Source organism: Streptopelia decaocto (genome assembly GCF_964273445.1).
Source record: "Streptopelia decaocto genome assembly, chromosome: Z".
NCBI lineage: Eukaryota > Metazoa > Chordata > Aves > Columbiformes > Columbidae > Streptopelia > Streptopelia decaocto.
This window is the reverse complement of record NC_138657.1, coordinates 55,654,568-55,674,026: the sequence shown is the minus strand read 5'-3', so window position 1 is coordinate 55,674,026 and position 19,459 is coordinate 55,654,568. Positions and strand designations below refer to the sequence as shown.

Genomic DNA, 19,459 nt, shown 5'->3' with positions numbered 1-19,459 from the left:
GCTGGATCATTTCAGCAGCCTGGCCTCTTCTATGGCTGTTCAAACAACAGAGGAGTGAAAACACAAAGTGGAATCAAGCAACCAGGTTTGGGTTTTTTAAGCTACACCAAGAAGCCTCATCACTGAAATGCAAATCAGATAACTGGTACGTTGTCTTTCATTAAAACCACACTTGGTGAGACTGAGAAACTGGCTTTGAAAACATATGACTGGGCATATAAATCCACACGGTTACTTCTCTCATTTGACTTCTCACACGAAGTAACAGAAAAATCAAGATTAAGTAAAATGGACCATCCTTCTTGAGTATAAAGCAAAGTCTTAATCCTTCCACAAGATAGCTGTAAAATTTAACAAAAAATGTATACTTACTGTATATAAACTTTCCTGTGTTGAACAGAAAGTTGGACATAAGCACCCAATAAACAACCATGGCTCCAACAAGTGATACCATAGAAAATAAAAGGCTTGACCATTGACCAAAGGATCCAAAGTAATACTTGCAAACATCTGGGAATTCCCAGTTTGAGGTATCTATTAAAGCTGAAGAAGATACAAAAAATAGAAACATATCTAAACAAAACGTTATATTAGAGTAAACAGAACTTTTCATGACAGGATATGTTCTTGTTTCAGAATATTCTGAAACAAATTCACAGTACTTCCAAGGGCTAAGGAGATTGCTATTAAATTTAAATACACATTAGGTGTTTGAAGGAGCCTGTAGAAGTAGAGGCTTTTACTGTGGCCATACTAATTCTTTGACTACTTCCAGAAACACTAGAACAAGACATGGTGGCAAAAATGCACCTATGCATTTGCAGCTAAAGCCTTTTGCAAAATTTACAGCAAAGTAGGCCAGACCATGAACTAGTTCTCAACGGTGCCCTGAAATGAGCTGTCACAAACTGCCTTCATCTGAGCAAGTGAGGGGTTAGTTTCTGCATAAAAGTAACAACTGCAAGAGCAGCAAGATCAGTTTTGAACAACAAAAGTACATTCTATGTAGAGCCACGGGCAGTGAGGCAATTGTCCATAAATTGCTCCCAACACAGAATACATACAAATATTAGAGCAGTACAGGCCTACAACACAAGTGGATGCAGCTACAGGCCATGCTGTTCCACTGTGCAACACGATCAGAAATACAGAACTGGACAGCGCATGGAGAAGAAAGGAAGCCTCTAAGTCCCCAAACACTTAGTCAGTGAACATCTGAAACCTTAGTTGCCAGGACTCTGGGTTTTGCTAGAATACTTAGGAACTGAAGGATAATCTAATAAGAGAAGACAGACATCTTAGGGAGCTTAAATCCAGACTACAGAAATAGGGAGACATTCAAAGGAATAGCTTTTATTTTCAGAACAGGTCTAACATATAGGAAAGATACAGGCAAACTAAGAAACTTCTAGATCTCTGTATTTCACACTTAATGGAAATATTAGGATTATGAAGCTTCATATTTCTTACGTATCATTTTCCGTGATTTCACAACTCTGTAGCAGCAATAAAGGGTCAAAATGCCCATCAGCAAGATGAGAATGATTCCCAAAGTAAAGCCTGCCTGTTAAGAGGGAGAAACACAGTTTACGTTTTCTGTCAGAAAAATGAAGAGCAAGCCATGTTGCCAAAAATATGTTCCATAGTTTCACCTGTTTTATTCCCCATGGGATACTTAATATAGATGTACCCATCATTGTATTCCATATCATAAATCTAGGAAGAAAAGAAAAAAGCCAATGAATAATTTAAGAAGCATTCTTACTTCATACTATCCTTTTAGCTACGATAGTTACGCATACAATATAGAACATTCAATAATAATGCATTTTCTGACTAGTATATGACAAGGTGCTTAACATACATTGTCACTATACTGGAGTTTTTACCATAGCCATCTGTGCAACTGTCAACTTTAAAAGCAGTTCCTAATGGGCTGTACACATAGATTTCATCAGGAGCTGGAAGGACATGATCAGGAGCAACCTAACAAATGATAAAAACCAAGACTTATTAGTAACATCAAAGTAATTACTGCCCCAAACACCGTAAGCCAACTGTTGTAAATCACAAAACCTTTCCATGAAAAGTGCATTAAGAGGTTGGACTACATAAATTTTCTGCCCCACCCCCCAAAAACCACCACCACAAACAACTGATATGACTTTTAGCTAGATAGCAGAAAAACAGATCTTTCTTCTGCAAAATGCCTGTAACATACTATGCACAGATCATGCTAGTTCAATCATTGTAGCTTGCAGCTGACTACTGCTTAAAGCCTCTTATAGGTGGGATAAATGAGTACATACATCTGGGCAGCCTAGACCACTGTTAGAAAATTCAAGCTGTTTGTATGTTTTCTTTGGATGGTGAAGGCATTGCATAAGAAGTCAATCACAACTTGTGATAACACACAAAACCTTGTTAAGACACTCAGCTACTAGATATTCACTTCAAAGAAAGCTGCATAGTAATTCTCCCCCTACCTTTATTTCTGCTTCTTTCATAAATCTAGGCTGCGGAAGACCCCACATGCCAGAGACCCCTCAGTTAATCTGTCCCTGCCTTTGCCTTACCAAAGCCCTGTCTGCAGGAGATGTGAGTCTGCTGTAGTAATGGATCCGCTTATTCATTGCTGAAGCTTCATCAGTGACTCGCTGCATGTCTTCATTCACACTGACTATATTTGTAGGCTCCACATGAAATGGTCTAAAGTAAAGAAAAGAAAAAAAAAAGGAAAATCCTTAAAAATCTAGAATACAAGAGGTAACATACAACTCAGAAAACAGCTTAGCATCACTCACGATGAGTCTTTCACTCACTGGCACAAAGCAAATGCGAAAATATCACTGCCACGAGGGAAGCTGCCATCATGAAAGAACCACGTGTTTGTATCATCCATATTAAAATGGCCTCTTGCCCAGATTCTGCGGGGCAACCCAACATCAAAATTCAGACCTAATATCCAGTCTATTAGGTCTCAACAATGATTCACACCAGAACTACATGTTAATAAGCTTGGCCAAGCTTATTAGTGCTTATAACCGGTATTGCTAGAACTAGTGATGAGGAACAGTGGTAGAAACAGAAAGCGTGAGAATGCAGAAGCAGAAAGACAACAAAGAGAGGAATGAGTGGTGGTAATGAGGACCACCTATGAAAAGGATAGGAACTACTCATCTAGCCAAAAACAGTTTATCAGATTGTGTTTAACGGGGAAGGAACCGAGCACAAATAAATCCATGTGCTCACACTATTTTTAGGCCAACACAACCGGGAATGGCTTTTGTCACAGAACATGGAACAACAGATGACCATTTGCAGTTCCGAATTACTTTGTTACTTCCCTCTGGGTTTAATTAGGGTAATCACAGAGAACAGGACTGTCAGCAACAGCAGTCCCCCATCTCTCATACAGAGATGTCCAGAATACAGGTGGTCTCCATTCCCTTCTCCCCAGCTGAACCAGACCGCAGGTTTGGTCACAGCACAGAGGAGATAGCAGCCACACCACAACCCCCTGGTTTTCTCTGCACACACATAGGTACAGAGCAGTCAGAGTGAAAGCTGCTCCTAAAGCAACACCACAAATGTAGTTCATGTCAGAGGTGCTACCAGAGACACGGAACCTCAGCAAGATATTGCAGAGATTTTCTTTTTTTTTTAATCAAGTATGACTTACTTCCATACAGGCATACAATACTACTGCCTAAATGTGACATTCACTCCTGGCACTGACCGGATAATTTCTCAAACAAGAGAGGGGATACTGCTGACCTTTATACAGTTTGTTTGTTCGTTTGTTTTTTTTTTTTCCTTTAATCAGTGCTTTTAATTCCTAAAGCAATCTCAACAGCTTTCTGATCTTCTTTGTCCAGATTGATGTTTAAATCACGCAGAAACATGAACTGCCCTGAAACAAGAACCCACAAAAGTACAGATCACAAGTTTAAGGCTACCAAGATCAGAAATTAGGTCAGCAATAAATCCACGTCATTCTTCCTGTTACAGGAGCAAAGCCTATTTGAATCGACAGTTTTTCAATACCCATTTCTGGCTCAGACTACAAAAGAACTTGGTCAACCCCTCCTGTTTCAGCTCTCAATTCCACGACAAAGGTCCCATTCTCTTTCCCAGTGAATCATTAAGCCTTTGCGCCATAGCACCACCTTTTATCTGGAAGAAAAAGGAATACAGCTCTGATGCTGGTTGTAATATCTTCGGAAGAGATGAAGGTAGGTCCTTATTCGTGTTTGCTTAATGTGACATAGCAGTTAAGAGTAACTGTGGGATTAATAAAAACTAACAGGTGGAAGTGGAAAACAGAAAATAACTTTCTTCTCCACAAATTCATTATTTCCTTCATCTTGGACTTCATTAATTCTTCATTAACTCTCTTCTTCCTTAATTCTTGCATCTTCATCACGGAAAAAATGGCTTAGATTTGCTAAGGCATTTCGCACTTACTGAAACAAAAGTGAACAGACTTTCAATTTTTAAAATATCCTCAATTGACTTCTTTTTTTTGCATGACAAGGGGGAAATCCCTTTTTTATGTGTGGACTTCTGTAGTGTTCTTGCCAACACTTAAGAGAGATACTACAATTAAACAGGAATAATTTTTAAGTGATAGCTTTTTGACTCAAGTCAGAGGCACACAGGGCTAACTAGTTCCATAGGTACGTAACATACAAAAACACTCATGGACTTGCAGCTCTAAAGGACTCCACTGGTTTTAGCTTAAATTTTATTGGGCTGAACCAGTCATTGGGAAAAAACAAAACCAAACCCACCACAAACCAAAAAACAACCCCACAAAAATTCTGTGTATCTGTTGCTGCTGCCTCGCGCCTGTTGAAGCACAGATGTTTAATGCTGCCGGCACTTGGGCTAATCCCCTTCGTGGTGCGTATCTGTTGACAATGAAAATTATCTAACGCAGCAACTAATTGTCTTGTTTTCAGGGTCCCAATGCACCTCTAGTCTTACTGAGCAAGTGACTATGCTAAAATAGACTGACCATTCACCAGTTTTACAGATGTCTTTGAAAACGCCACCGATGGAAGCTTTGAGGGCAGGCTGGGATGCAACCTTCCTCCCAGACCCCCACGGGCAGAGGGCGGCACTCTGTGCAGGATCAAGGTCGCTGCTCAGCCCCCAGCTACCCCCACAACAAAGACTGGTGGTAGGGCACACTCAGACAGAAGTCTGACAAGATTCAAATAAATCCTCAAAGACTGAGATTTTTGAATCTCAAAGCAGATCGGCTATAATCTGGGATGTATTTTGGAAATTTCCCTTTACGGACCTGAAGTCTAGCAGACAGGCACTCTGCACATGCAAGCATCAGCAGCTGCAACAGATTCCTACAAAACTTTCTGATTTATACAGGCAATCACATTTTATCTCTCACGTGGCAAAAAGATTATGAAAAGGATGTGGGACAATGTGATCTGGGAGAGGTTACATGACTGGAGGGTGTGACTATTAACGCGAAACGGCACAGACCATTTCCATGCATTGAGACAGACTATAGTGTCCAATGAATTTATTATATCCATACTAAAAAAGACAATTACAATTAGCTAGCCTGAAAAACAATGCTCTTTTTACCAAGGCAAACACGCCATCAAAACACAGCTGTTTTCCACAGCACAATGAGTACGGACAAGACTCAGGACATCCATACCTCCCATACACTAGACCCTGCACATGTCCTTCAGAAACCACCCCCAGAAAACTTTTAGCTACTCATCTGCTAGTTATTTCTCACTCACACAGGGGACAGTTGCTAAGAATTATAGTGCTGGTCCATTAAAAGAGAGAAGACGGCTTCTGCCCAAACTTCCTTACATTATGAACTTTGGTAGCAATTTTAGCAAGCAAAGAAAATTATAAGAGATACTCATGATTAAAGTTGCTTCCAAATACTGTACTAAGCAAAGTTCAAGTGTTGGATTTGGAGGGTTAAGGGCAACAGCACAATAGGAAAATTTATTTGGCAAACCACATGCAATTTTGCAAGTGCTAGCATCCATAAGGGTGCTACATCTTTTTTCCGGATACTTGAAGCAATGTACTACATCTTGCAGAGCAATGAAGCAGCATGGTAAATACCTATCTCAAGAAGTTTTAAACTAAATAATACTGGTTTCCAAGTACCTTTGCTGAACCATTTTTAAACAACTAACAACTGGTTCTGGACATCTGATCAAAAGTAGTGTTCTGATTATTAAGCTGCTACAATATAATACAGTCTTTTGTGTTAGTGTGTCTTTTGGCCATACATGATTGTATTAATGACTTCACATTAGACAAACTTTTAATATTTAAATAAATATGAAAAACCTTATTTACAGGATGCTTAACAATTTCTTTCCTTCAAAAAGACCACAAGCAGCTCCTTTAGTTTAATGCATAGATTTGTTTGACACCCCACATCAATCAGTTACTTTTCAGGGGTGCAATAGGATTAATACACAGAAATAAATCTAGTAAATTCCTGTGGCCTTATTGTTATACTGAATCACCAAATTATTATAGGAATGCTGTATATGGCACAGGAGAAACTAAGTAGTAAAACTGATTCACTATCATGGAAATTAAAGTAAGGAGAAAAACGTGAAAAGGAGAGTATACTCATAGGCTGCTATTTCAGAAACTGCTCATCTGGATAGGAACATCATGGATGTCAATTAACTTCTCTTAAGGAAACTTGTTCCAAAGAATTCCATTACTAACTTGATTCTAACTTTCTAAGCTGTCTGAATTTACATAATACTAAATCACCTCTGTTGCTCACAGGATACCCATTTCAGCAAATGGAGAACCATAAGCTTTACCATACCACATTTCAAGCACTGTTCCCTCTTCTGTGTCAAAGGCAAAGCTATTCCATTCTCCTCTGACAACGATTCTTAATCAATAACGTTCTAATTCACCCCAGTTATGAAACAGTAATATTAGGAATTAGTAAAAATGTTATCAACACAGAAAAGTGAAGAGCAGGCAATGGAGTAAAAAGACAACGTGGCTGTGGAGAGGCAAATGTGTAATTAATGTACAAACGGTAGTTTTGCACAGGGTAGTCCCGACCATTCTCTACCTTTTTGTAAGGCATTTGAAAATAAAAGGGAACCAACCACTTTTGCATGAAAAAGGCTTCTCCGACTGCCATCTACAGACACTATTTAATTTATAACTGTTTAATTTCACCTGCTGATCTCTCCTACATTGTGTGAGAACACTAAGGGATTTCGAAATGAATAAAAAAAAGGCGGTGGCTTGATCTCCTTTTAGCAGGGGGCATTGTCAAGTTTTTTCTTATGCAAAACAACCAACACAAACCACCTTTTGTTTCTTTGTAGGTTAAAGTATTCCTGAACACAACTGCAGTATCTGTTGACAATAAATAGATTTAAAGAGCAGTCAGAACAAAAAAAGGAACTCCCTCCTCTTGCACACAATAATCATCAATAAGCCATTGCAGCAATGACATTCTGGTTTTTAAAGGGGCCTACAAAATGAGAAAACCGCATCTAATACGGTGTGAGTAATTCGGGTCATTGTGAAGAACAATAACATCCTCTTTAAGAGGATTAAGAGTGGCTTTATATTTCCCCCAAATTAGCAAAAGAATACTAGACAAAATAATTTACAACTCTAAAAAACAATTAGCTTATTGTTCTTATGTAAACACTGAAAGCATGCCTTTCAAAAATCCCAGACCCTCCATGCTGTTAAGAAAACCAAATAACTATGTAAATGCCTTCAAATTTTAAACAACCCAAACAAAAGAACAGAACAGCACTAAGAAAGACAAACAACGATCGTAAGCAAATCACACAAAACACTTGAAGAGCTATCTCAATCAAAGCAAAATCACCACCCACCTACGGCTGATCAGGTTTCAGAATAGCAAGTCAAAAAAGGAGCCAACTAGACAGAGTAAACTACATGCTATTGCACTTGTGCTGTTTGATAAACCTCTCTCCGTGGAACTCTTACTCCGTGAAGCTCTAATGAAGAAGCCCGTAAAACCAATCACTGCTCTGACCACGACTGACAGACCCTGATGGCCTGCTCTTCCTCACTCCTTCTTCTAAAGACTATGGCTGCCTCTTCTAACATGCAGAGATACAGGTTCAACTTTGGTTTGCCCCACTACGATTTTCAGTCCTTCCTGACGCCCTTCATCTTTGCGCCTCTGCATACTTGGAAGACAAAAGACTAGGCTGTAAAAAACGGGAGAATGAACTGCAGGCAGGAGCAATAAGGACAAAGCAGTCAGATCTGCAAGGCTGAAGGTTGTATAAGTGGGAACACAACCCAAGTACACACTTCTGTTTTAAGGAGGGAACCAAATGCCACATGCTATGACCTTTTATGAAGCTGAGTCTCCAAACTTAAGAAAACAGAAGAAAAACACATAATAAGGAAACAATACCTAACCTCACTTTTCAAAAGTGGATCTTGGCATTTTGATATATTGCAAAGGTGTAAACTTCTCTCATTGCTACTGCATCACCACTATCACCTGAAACCCACAGCTCCTCAAATAGAATATATACTTCCTCTGAAATAAGCAGCTCCTCAAAACCATAAAAATTAGAAGTCTTTTTATACCAGGAGGGCCACGAGGCACTCAGACACTCCCCAGAAAGGTAAAGCAAGAATTCATTTTGCACATTTCCTTTTCCCACCTGAAATTTCCCGATTTCATGACCTTTAGATACGCAATTCCGTATGCTCCTACACCGGCATTCTGTTTGTGCCCCTGGGCTCATCCTTCGGTCACAGAGAAAAGAGAGATTGTTTAGCCCCTGGCAGACAGTTAAGTTGCTCTCATGGCTTTCCAAAGCTGCAGTCTGAGACAGCAGCGATACACTAGCAAGAGTTTTTTTTTTTTTTCTGAAGTGGGCGCCAACAGGAGGATACAACAGTGCCATCTTCAGCTCTTTCAGGAAAACTGCTCTACAGAAATCCATGCTGAATGATGCAAAGAGGAAGAAGAGAGACATAAAAAGGGTCCAAGAGGTAGCACCGGACTATTCCTTCATCTGAAAGAGCAGAGCTGGTGCCTCCAGCTACCATCAGAAGGATGGTTTCCACCCTGAACTCAGTTTTGGTTAAAGGAGCACCTCACAGAAATCTGAACTGAAACAGCAAAGGAGTTCTCCGACTCTCACCTCCTTCTGGGAGCAGAGCGGTTAAAACTCTAAAAAAGCATGCAGACCAACCACTTAGCTAGACAGGTATTATTTTTGCAGGCGTGACAAAAGGGCTGGGCTGTCAAATTTTTCATGTTTGCTCAAGCTCAAAAAATGCTACATTTTTTTCTTAAAGGCAGTAAAGGTTGCCCAGTTCCCTCAGTACTAGTGAATACATCACCTGCAGAATGTGTACAGAGCCATTGACAGCCATTTATCTATACCATCTGGCAAGCTTTCTTGCACAGTCTCAACACTTCAGTTTGTTGTGTTAAATAAAAAACATCATGCTTTAATATACACACATAATATTCAGTGTTTGAAGAGCACTTTAAAAGCCATGTGCAAAGTTCTTATTGGAGCACTCCCTCTGAAGTGGTATCAATAGGAAAGTCTTATCCTTATAAACAAAGCACAATATGAACATCTGTTCACGTGGTGCTTGGAAATAATATTGTATAAAGATGGAGTAAGAACTATTTGTACTCATATCCTGGTTTCCAAATGTTAGTCTTCTGTCTCTGTAGGATTCTGCTGCTAAAAGCAAAGATTAAACAACTCATTGCTGTATAATCATTCTGTAGGTTCAGTCTTCCTCATACCTTTTGCACTTAAAATCTTCTGGATTGAACTGTATATTCATGATTCCATAATCACTTTCATCGCCTCCCACAGGAACCAAGAGAGGTTTGGTGTCCTCTTCCATACTTGGTGAATGTGCCTCCTTCTTCTAGATTTTCTCAGTTATCCTGACCAAAAAAAAAAAAAAAAAAAAGAGGAAGTGAGACAACTGGAGTTAAGTAAAACTGTGTCTCTGCTACAAATAGAACACTGCCAGAGTCCCACTGCTTCAGAAGTTCTTGGGGTGAAAACCACCAGAAAATCCCTTGAACTTGCCACTTGAGAATTCTCATTCCATAATGCAAACATCACAGGGCAAGTACAGTGGGGACAGTATCTTTTACAACACACTGTCCATTTAAGCAAAGTGGTCAATGTACAATTTTCCTGCTATGAATCTCTTTCAGCACCACAACGGGAAATATAAATTAAAGGAGTATGATAGATGCTGTTGCTTATGGTGGGACTGAAACAGATTTGTAAAAATCAAGACTCAGAATCTGAATATCCTTTGAGATATCATAGCTAAGAATAAAGTCCACTGTGTGCAAATTAACGTTAAGTATATTCATACATAGGTCTTCCTGCTTTCAAAGCATGGGACTCGTTTTCTTACTGTGCCGCTGTCATTTTAAAAGTAGCTGTATTTCCAATTTGTAGTGGTACAGCTGAGAACAATTTATCACGGTTATTAGAGACTACTGTTTCACTAAATTACTTCAAACTTTGCAGCAGACATATATGAAGTTTTCCAGTTTATTTCCCAGAATAAAGATCAGATTATTGCAGTCTTTGAATTAAAGACAATGAATAGTTTAATAATGCATTAATAATAATGTTTAGAGCACTCCTGGCCAAATGAAGGAGAACAGATCACTTTTAAGCTAAGGGAATTCTACTTAGTCTGAATTACAGTCCACACACTGGGCTCACTGCAGTAGCCTCCATGGACTTCTATTTTTTGCTTTTCATTGTCATTCTAGAGTCTATAACCTCTTTCCTTCTAAGACCTCACCTGCAGTCTCAGGTAGAAGACTGGTAATGTGGTATCATCTTCTTTTATTCTATTCTTTTCTCTTTTTCACCTTAATATCCTGCATGCTTTTTCAGAACAGATACACCTAGGTCTCAAAAACAGATGCCTCACTTGTTCTGCATTTTGTAACTGTGAATTCAAATCACACGTTGGATTTAGCCATAAAAATGTAGATGAAAATTCAAATTCCTAATGGCTGAACTGAAATTTGAAATAAATTCAAATCCCAAATGCTCAGAAGTTATTTTAGCCAGAATCTCCAGAAGACTGTGGTACTGAGATCCCTTCCTCCCACAGGCCTTGCTTTATGGTGCAGATTAAGCAGACATTAAATGCTAATTTAAGATACTACTTTGAAGCATCCCTTCCTTAAAACCTGTTGTAAATAATGTATTTGTGCTTTACAATTCTGACAAATGCAGATAAAATTCCTCATCAGTTTGATTTTCTCTGTGCTATGGCTATAAAGGACCCAGAACACCTTACAGTATTCTGTAAAGAAAAATAATCTTTACAAAACATAGCATACACTAAGTTTGGCGTCACAAACTGATCTGGGGCTTATAAAGTTGTTGCTTACTGACTCTTTATGGCCTACTTAAAAGCTGCATTGGTGAACACAGTTTCTTTTTTTACATGCTTATTGTTGAGGACAGGTGAAGCTTATGACCAGCAAATTGATTACTTTATAAACAGATGCAGATATCACATAAGTAAAGGCTGCAGCTGGAACCAGTATAGCCTAAAAGAATAACTGTAAGCAGAAGAGTAAAATGAGGAAGAATGAACCTGATTAACCTTCTTTTTATCTAATTTCTACCCCTTTTGGCTGGACTGCATTCCCAATAAACATTTTTAATATATGGGATGGAACAAGTTGTGCTACCTGAATTTATTCCCTGACAGTTTCCATTACAATAACCTCAACTGCTTACTTTCCTAGTGTCCTAGTTATCTAAGTAATTTTTTTATACCAGCTATGTGATCAGTGGTCCCCTTGTTCTAGATGTTTATTTTAAAAACCTGAGATTTGACATGTGGTATTCTCTATAGGGTCTTGAAAGCTTATCATCAGGACTGGGAAGTCAAATACAAAGAACTCACATCAAAAAAAATCAAAATTGCTTGGAAAACCTCATTCTTTTTTGTGTATTTTATGATACACTATGGTTACAGTTTCCATGAGGCCACTGTTGCATTCAGAGAGATTTCCAGGGATTAATGTATGGCTGCTTGGAAATGAAGAAGGCTGTCTTAAAGACACCCAACTCATTTGTTAAACTGAATTTTCCTGCAAGTGGGAAAGAGGTTCCTAGTAGCTGTAGTGTACCTGGAGCTGGTGATATGAATGCAGAGTACTTTGTCTTCAGCAGTGCTATGAGTTAAAGACATTGTTGTCCCTTGCTGCTCATTCTCAGGTTTCCTTCCCCTGTTTGTGGTGGCACAGTTAATTCTCATCTTTCTAGTGTTTTTTTCCTGTCCTTTATTCCGTATCCTTAGAATAAAGATAATGCCAATATTTGCCTTAGCTAAAAGACACATTGTGAAGAGAAAATAACTTACATTAAACTTAGCTGTGATTCATACTAGCACTGCAAAAAACATCCACAAGGATGGTTTGTTGAGAAACAAACAAGGGAGATCAGTCTCATGCAAAAGTGAACTGAACACTATCACTTTGCTGCTCGAACACAACATTCTCTGACAGCTGTCCATCTTAAGAAAAATAATACTTAGATAAATATTTCTAATCAACATCTTATGTATTGAGACAACTAAGACCACCTAGGCAACTTAAAATTTCACCTTCATTAAACTTGTCTAGGGTTAATACCCCAATCTTCAAATACTTCAACTTTGCAACCTCTGTCCTTTTAAACACAGGTTTCTGTCTTCAGTTACCTGTGCACAGTTACTGGGTTCACTTCGCAACATATTTGGTAATGAATGAGAAACAGGGATTTTCTCCTCAACACAGTGCACCTTACTTTCTCCTCTAAAAACCCCTGCCTCTCCAGGTCCTCTGCCATTTGTCACCATTCTATACTCTACTGCAAGGTCTCTTCTTTCACCTGCAGGGCCCTGCTTTCTGCCACAAACATAAGGTCTTGCCTCTCTTAACTTGTACAGCAGAGATCAAGGTCAGAGACAGTGCTAACTGCATTTTCCCACAACTACAATATTACTGATAACGAAGGAACAAATGAAGAAATTCTATTTTCCCCTGCAGTATGCTGAGAGGAACAGGCTGTATGAGTGTCTTCTCTGCACCCATATTTCTCTCCTTTCCAACTAAGTTTTGGCTTTGGTTTTGCTTGTGGAACTCCTAACCTATCATGTAACAAACACCTGCTACTTAATCTTCCAAGCACTTCTGAGTCCAGGAGGCAATACTCCAGCTTTGCTATCCACATGAAAGTCAACGTTAAGTGCTATTGAAACCACCTCCCTAAATTTTCATGTCTGTATCTAGCACAGTCATTAAGATTAAAAGGAAGGTCTTCCATAACAGCTATTATAATTAAATTATAATTAAATTAACATACCTTTGTCGTACCAAAACACCCACAAACTGAGAGCAACGTTGACAGCAGAATCTTTTAAGAATTGTTGCACACTGCCTTAAAGCACACTCATTTGTCCTCCTTTCACATATGAAAGAATGGCTACATCTAGAAGGAAACTTGAAATACTCTTCCAGATATTAAAATTTTTGCCCAAACTGTTGCTAAAACGATTTTGGGCTTCTCTTCTCGGCAAGGGCTTAAAACAGCAATTACTTTTTCTTATCATATACTCTAAACACAGCCCTAACCATCACTAATATCTAACCACCTACATATTCAAACACCATTACTGTCAACGTATCTTTCAATGATCAAAGCCAGAACAGACCTTGAATCCAGTCATGCCTTTTTTTTCAGGATATGTCGTCACTGGTTGCCTGTGGTGAAGATGACCTATTATGTCCTCTTGCCTTGACTGTATCAGAAAGGCAGCGAAAGAAAATAAGTGGATGAGAACTTAATAATCCAGGTTTTATACTGCTGGTTATAAACTGCGAAGCAATACCTGCAGGGACACATGATATTTTTCTCAGTTCCGCTCCAGGCTACACTACACACAACTTTCAGATGGTACTCTGAACAGCGCTAGATTTTCAACAGTCCTCACTGACGTGCCCCTGGGAGTTTCTGCTTTCACTGCCTTCAGGTTCAGTCTCTCTCTCCTGGTTACAAAGTCTGAAAAGCAGCAAGGAGGTGAAACAAGGACCCAGTAGATTTAGAAACCTCATTCTAGCCTGGTGGCCATGCCGTCCTCTGGTCTTCTTTGTACTGGACAGCAAAACGTTTTTACACTTTGTTTGCACTGTGAACCTAATAATAGTAGTTATGACTTGGCTACCGATGCGTTTGTCAAAACTTTAAGATGAAACACCCATAGTGACAGATCATTTGGATTTACAGCCCAGGCCATGCAAGAGGGTTACCAAGCAAGTTCATCCCATAGCAGGAACAAAACTGTGTTCATTTAGTCAGTCATCCCACAAGCACAGACTCTGCTTAGCTGGTTTGTAGGACTGCCATTCATCAGAGAACCTTCCACAGAGACAGGGATAGAAAGGCAGAGTGGAGCACTACTACCACAGTCCCTACCATGCCATTGTAGCTACCAGTGCAGCTGCAGCTCTGAGAGCTGTTTATGCTCTATGTTACTAAAGCTGAAGTTAGTTCACAAATGCTGGCAGTGGTTCTGTAACGATTTCCCAGTGTAGAACGAGACGCAGGGAACCAGTCATCACAAAGCCAGAACTCTTAATTTAGAAGTCATGCGCTTTAAAATCAGCAATCAGAGAATTTAGTCATCTATAGCTTGTTACTTTTCAACCCATTTAACTACAATTGCAGTCATAAAAGATTTTGGAAGGAATTTTACCACCAAAAGCTGTTCTTCTTTTATGTGCAGCAGTAGTTTGTTTTTTTTTCTGTTTTGAGATTTCTAGTGGTTCTTAAAAGCACAGCTCCCAGCCAATTAGATTACACAAATTAAACCATTATAATTTAAATGGTGGCCACATTTTGTTTCGTTTCGTTTCTTATTTAAAGTCACTACTTCCAAAACCTCATCTCACACTCATTGTTTAGATGCAAGAATCCACCAATGAAAGTATTTAGTTCATATAAGGAAAATTATTTTTAAAAGTGCTACGCAGTGTGATCTGGTCTTCTCCTAAATTCTGAGCAGATGAATGGGTAAATAAAGGTCAAGGCACAAATCTCAAGTAAACTGCAGGCTGTGCATGCATAAATTGTGGGAAGTAAGCAGGCTGTACCCTGAAAGAACTTAAAGGCAGGACAGAAGAGTTCCTTGGTTCCTCTTTTGGGGCAGCAAGTCCTCCATCACAAAGGACTGAAGAACGCTATACTGGTCCTAAGAGTAGTAGCATATATTCAGAGCTCCTTAAAACTGGGACAGCTTGCCACCAGTTAGCTTGTCCATACTCTCCTACAACTGTATTGGTTGAAGATTATTAGAACAGTACAAGCAATGTATGTTAGTAACTTTTTGGGGACTCTTTATTATACAGGCTGTTTGAAAAAGATGGATCCAGTTGGATTCAGTCTTTGATTTCAAATTGGGTCAATCTTTTTGAAACACCCTGTACAAGGTGAAACACTGTTGAGCTTCTGTGTATCTCAGACTGAACCACTGGGTACGTGGTTGTTGCCAGATGATAAATCTAACTAAAATTAAGAAGAAATGGAATGTCAATTGGATTTGCCTTCTAAGAGCTAGAGCATCTACTATTTGTACACATTTTTTTTGTGGAGAATGTAAAGACATACTTACAAAAACATGAAGTTACCACCTTAGAGATTAATTTAAATACCTTAATACTTTTTATATATATACATATACATATATATATATTTTTTTTTTCAGGTTAATGCGTCCACAGGCCTGTTAAGAACCGATGTAACTCTTTCCGTGATTTCTGAATCGCGTGGAAAGCTTTCATGCCGTTTCTGTAAATCAGGTTCATGCTCCGATGTTTGCCCGTTTCCCCACATAACACGTTCCACGTGAAGCACACCAGCTGCCGGCCGGTCAGTTTCTGCCTCCCCGCCCCGGCGCCCCTCCCCGCAGACAGGCCGGGGGGAGGCAGCGCCGCGGCTGGGCCGGCCCGCCAGCCCCTCAGGGGCTGTGCCAGCCGGTCTGCCGGCGGTGCTCGGCCGGAGAGAGGGCGGTGGCGACATCCGCCGCAGCGTGTTCGCGAAGCCGCCCCGACACCCGAGAGTCCCGCGGCGCGACCCTGCTGAGCCGCCCCTCCCGCCCCGCGCCCCGCCGGGGCCGAGGGCGCCGCCGGCTGGCGCCACGCAACCAGATGCGACTTCTCTACCTGCGGTGGCGAAGCCGCCTCGCTCTGCTCCACCAGCCCAGCGCTCCCGCGGCAGCAACAGGAAACACCCCGAGCCGGGGCGGCAGCAAGAGGCTCCCGGCGGCGGGCGGGGCGTGCCGCGTAGTTCCCGAGGGCGGCGGCGCTGCGGCGGCCAGCGGGCGCTGCGCCGCGCAGGACTCCGCTTCCCAGGGCGCCGTGTGCGGGGCGGGCGGGAAGGGGGCGGGGCTCTCGCGCAGCTTCCCGCCGCCCCCCTGCGCGGCGCTGCGTTGCGCTCAGCGCTGGCGGAGGCCCCGGCGGGGTTACCGAGCGCGGTAAAGCCAACCCGAAATGTGGTTGCTGTGCGGAGCCCGGTGGTTTGGGTTAGGGCAGGCCGTGCCATCGTCTCCGCCTTCCCTCTCTTTGTAAACGAAGTCTGTAGTTTGGCAGACAAGCGGGCCATTGTTCCAGGCAGTACGTGTGCCACAACAAAATGTGCTCTGTCTGACCAGGTTATGACATGGACAAGAATTTACCAAATAGCATGAAGAAAACATGTGCATTTGCTCGGGATGGTTGATGAGATGCCAATTAAAAAAACCCAACCCATTTGCTTCTATGTCTTTGCAGAATCAGTGTGGTGACAAAGTGTAGATGTAATCTTGGCCAAAACATACGGTGCTGCTCCTAGCATAAGTGGCAAAGCACCTTTTGTGCTCTGTCTCCTGACCTGCTCAGCGAGGTATGCAACATGTGCTGATCAAAGGACAGATAAGCAGACTAGACAACAGGGACAATCAGCCAGCCAGTACATTATAGAAATTCACTATTTTTAATCCTAGGCTTTGTGGTTTTTCTAGTCCTAGTTAAATCAACTTGGGAACATGGCCTTTTCATAGTTGAAACCCTGGTTAATGTCAAATTCTTGGGATATTTATAGCTCATGCTTGGGAAAACTGCTGAATTGCATGCAAGGAAGACAGCAGAGATAGCTTCCCAATGTGAAAGCAACATTACAAAACAAGATAGACACAAATCCCAGTCTGTACTGTCTGTTCAAGTGCAGCCCCAAACAGATTGTGTGGCAGGCTGCAGGACAAGAAAACTGCTGCGTAATTGAATTTCAGACTGTGGGAGGAAATGAGGCAGCAGAGACTGACACTGCCTGTCATCCTGAAATGCAGTGGCATGCAAACTCAGACCAAAACTCTTGCTTCTGTGTGGCCGAGCAAATTTGTGATCATCTTTTGCCTCTGAGCCACTCTTAGGATCCAAGTGTACACTGTGGCTCTTGGAAGATCTTAAGATTTTGATCTATGAGTCAGGAAGTCTGTCCACCTGCTGCCACATGAATTTGAAATGCAATGCCAACGACACATGCTGGTGCTGCGAATTAAACTAAATCCTGCAAAAGTAGAGATGTGTGAAACCCTTATTTTTTCAGCATTGCTGGCTGCGAGTCTTACTCCTGCAAGCCTGCCTTCTGTGTCCTATGCTATGAAATTCTTAGATAGCTACAACTCTGGCAGATAGATGACCTGTATTCCATTGCATTCTTGATCACCAACTACAGTCCTTCAGTTATGCTTAGGAAAAATGTTTTATTCTAAGTACTGCAACTGAGCTAGACAGAAGCGTAGAGATTCCTCTTGCTCCCTTGTGAAAACTGCTGCCAACACCTGACTTTGCAAAAGAGTATTCAGTCACTGTCCTGCAGTATTTGTGTTGTGGCTTTCTGTCCTGATGACACATTACCTTCTGGGCAAATAGTGTCTCTTCCTAAATGCCTGGGCAGTGTCTAGAAAAATTTGAGTCTACATTCATTTAAGACCTCTTGGTACATCTGAAGATAAAGAAGGTATTAAATCCAGATGTTTAAAAAATTTCTAGCTCACACCATGTTGAATCTTCAGTACAATGAAAACAGAAGCCTTTTTAGCTGAGGAAGGAGCCCATTTTGTTTTCTTCTTTAGGCAAAAAGTAAAATGGTGTGTAATGGACTTGGCAGAAAAGTACTGAAAGTTATTCAGTTATTACTGAAAGGTAATGACCTGAAGCAGCTACCTTTGCTACCTGCAGTGAGCACAATATCATATCTATAATTAGTGGCAGAGTTTTAAGCTCACTATGAGACAGAGATATTGTTCTTACGTTTCTTAGTGGCTTTGCATCCCAAGTTGAGCACAACCTGGTCCTGTCCTAATGTTCCTGAAAAATAAGCAGCTATGAAGGGGAGGGCTTAATTGACAATGAGGAAGGTGAAATAAACAGAGCATTAGTTCAGAGGCCAACCTCCATCTGCTGCAGAAACTTGCCTTAGTTTTACCCAAAGCCCCTCTAGACATTCAGATGTTCCCTGCAAAATTACTGATGTGATGTAGCTTCTCTGCAACAGGAGACATTGAAGTTCTCAAACACGCACACAGTTTTTTTAAAGTTTTTTCTGAAGAGGAAAATCTGTTGAACACGGTGGAGAAGGTTATCGAGTATCTACCACATTTATGGAACAATATATACTTGCTTTACTGTTTTCAGAATAAGCCTCGCTGTATTCCATGCCATGAAAAGCAGTACGGAGAGGAAAAACACTCCAACAGCTCAGAAATGCAAGCAGAAGCATCAGAGTACTTGCCACAATTTTTAACAGATCTGTTTTTCTCCACTTCAACATAAAATACTCAACCCAGGAATTTAGCCCTCTTTCTTTTCCCTATGGAGTCCAATATAACAAAAAAACTGTGGAAGGGGATGCTGAGGAGATGTTGTTATTTGAAGAAATATATAGCCTGTTTAAACTATTTTTTTTTTCTTTAACTCTAGCAAAGGACTGTGCTGTGTTAGCTGTTACACTACATTTGACAATTGTTTGCAATAAAATTATTAGTACCTTAGTTGCAGTTCTGCCAAACAGCAGATTTAGCTTTTATTAGAGGTAGATATTTGTAAAATTAAACAAAGCAAACCAAACCACAAACAAAAACAGCCACAAAAAACAAGTATTACATGAAGACATTCAGGAACACTCAAATGCTTAGAGCGCCAAGCAGGACTATCGCCAAAGCACAGAAGTGCCCAGATGCTGTGAACCCGCACTTTCCCGAGCTGCCCTTTCCTTCCACACGCACCTCGGCTCCTCCAAGGCCACGGCAGCTCCACACAGCAGCACATGGCACAGCGAGACGCACAACACACCCCGCCCTTCCGCCCCCGCGGATC

General features: G+C 40.8%; 1 protein-coding gene across 5 annotated transcripts in view; it reads right to left on the bottom strand.

Annotated features, from left to right (window-relative positions):
* The window catches only part of SLC38A9 (solute carrier family 38 member 9), a 46,013-nt gene extending 29,564 nt beyond the window's left edge, over positions 1–16,449 (bottom strand). For 2 of the 5 annotated variants that reach the window (XR_014186315.1, XM_082075845.1), the window contains exons 1-7: positions 16,268–16,449; positions 9,812–9,958; positions 2,577–2,709; positions 1,865–1,986; positions 1,653–1,716; positions 1,471–1,564; positions 373–543 (exon numbers count right to left, since the gene is read on the bottom strand). Coding sequence is in view for 4 of the 5 variants with exons in the window: in XM_082075845.1 (XP_081931971.1) it covers positions 373–543; positions 1,471–1,564; positions 1,653–1,716; positions 1,865–1,986; positions 2,577–2,709; positions 9,812–9,915 (688 nt within the window). In the remaining variant the exon portion in view is untranslated. Of the gene's footprint in view, positions 1–372; positions 544–1,470; positions 1,565–1,652; positions 1,717–1,864; positions 1,987–2,576; positions 2,710–8,702; positions 8,783–9,811; positions 9,959–10,845; positions 10,982–16,267 lie in introns of those variants that run through there. The other 3 variants (XM_082075846.1, XM_082075847.1, XM_082075848.1) reach the window with 3 other exon arrangements.
* Between the last annotated feature and the right edge of the window lie 3,010 nt (positions 16,450–19,459).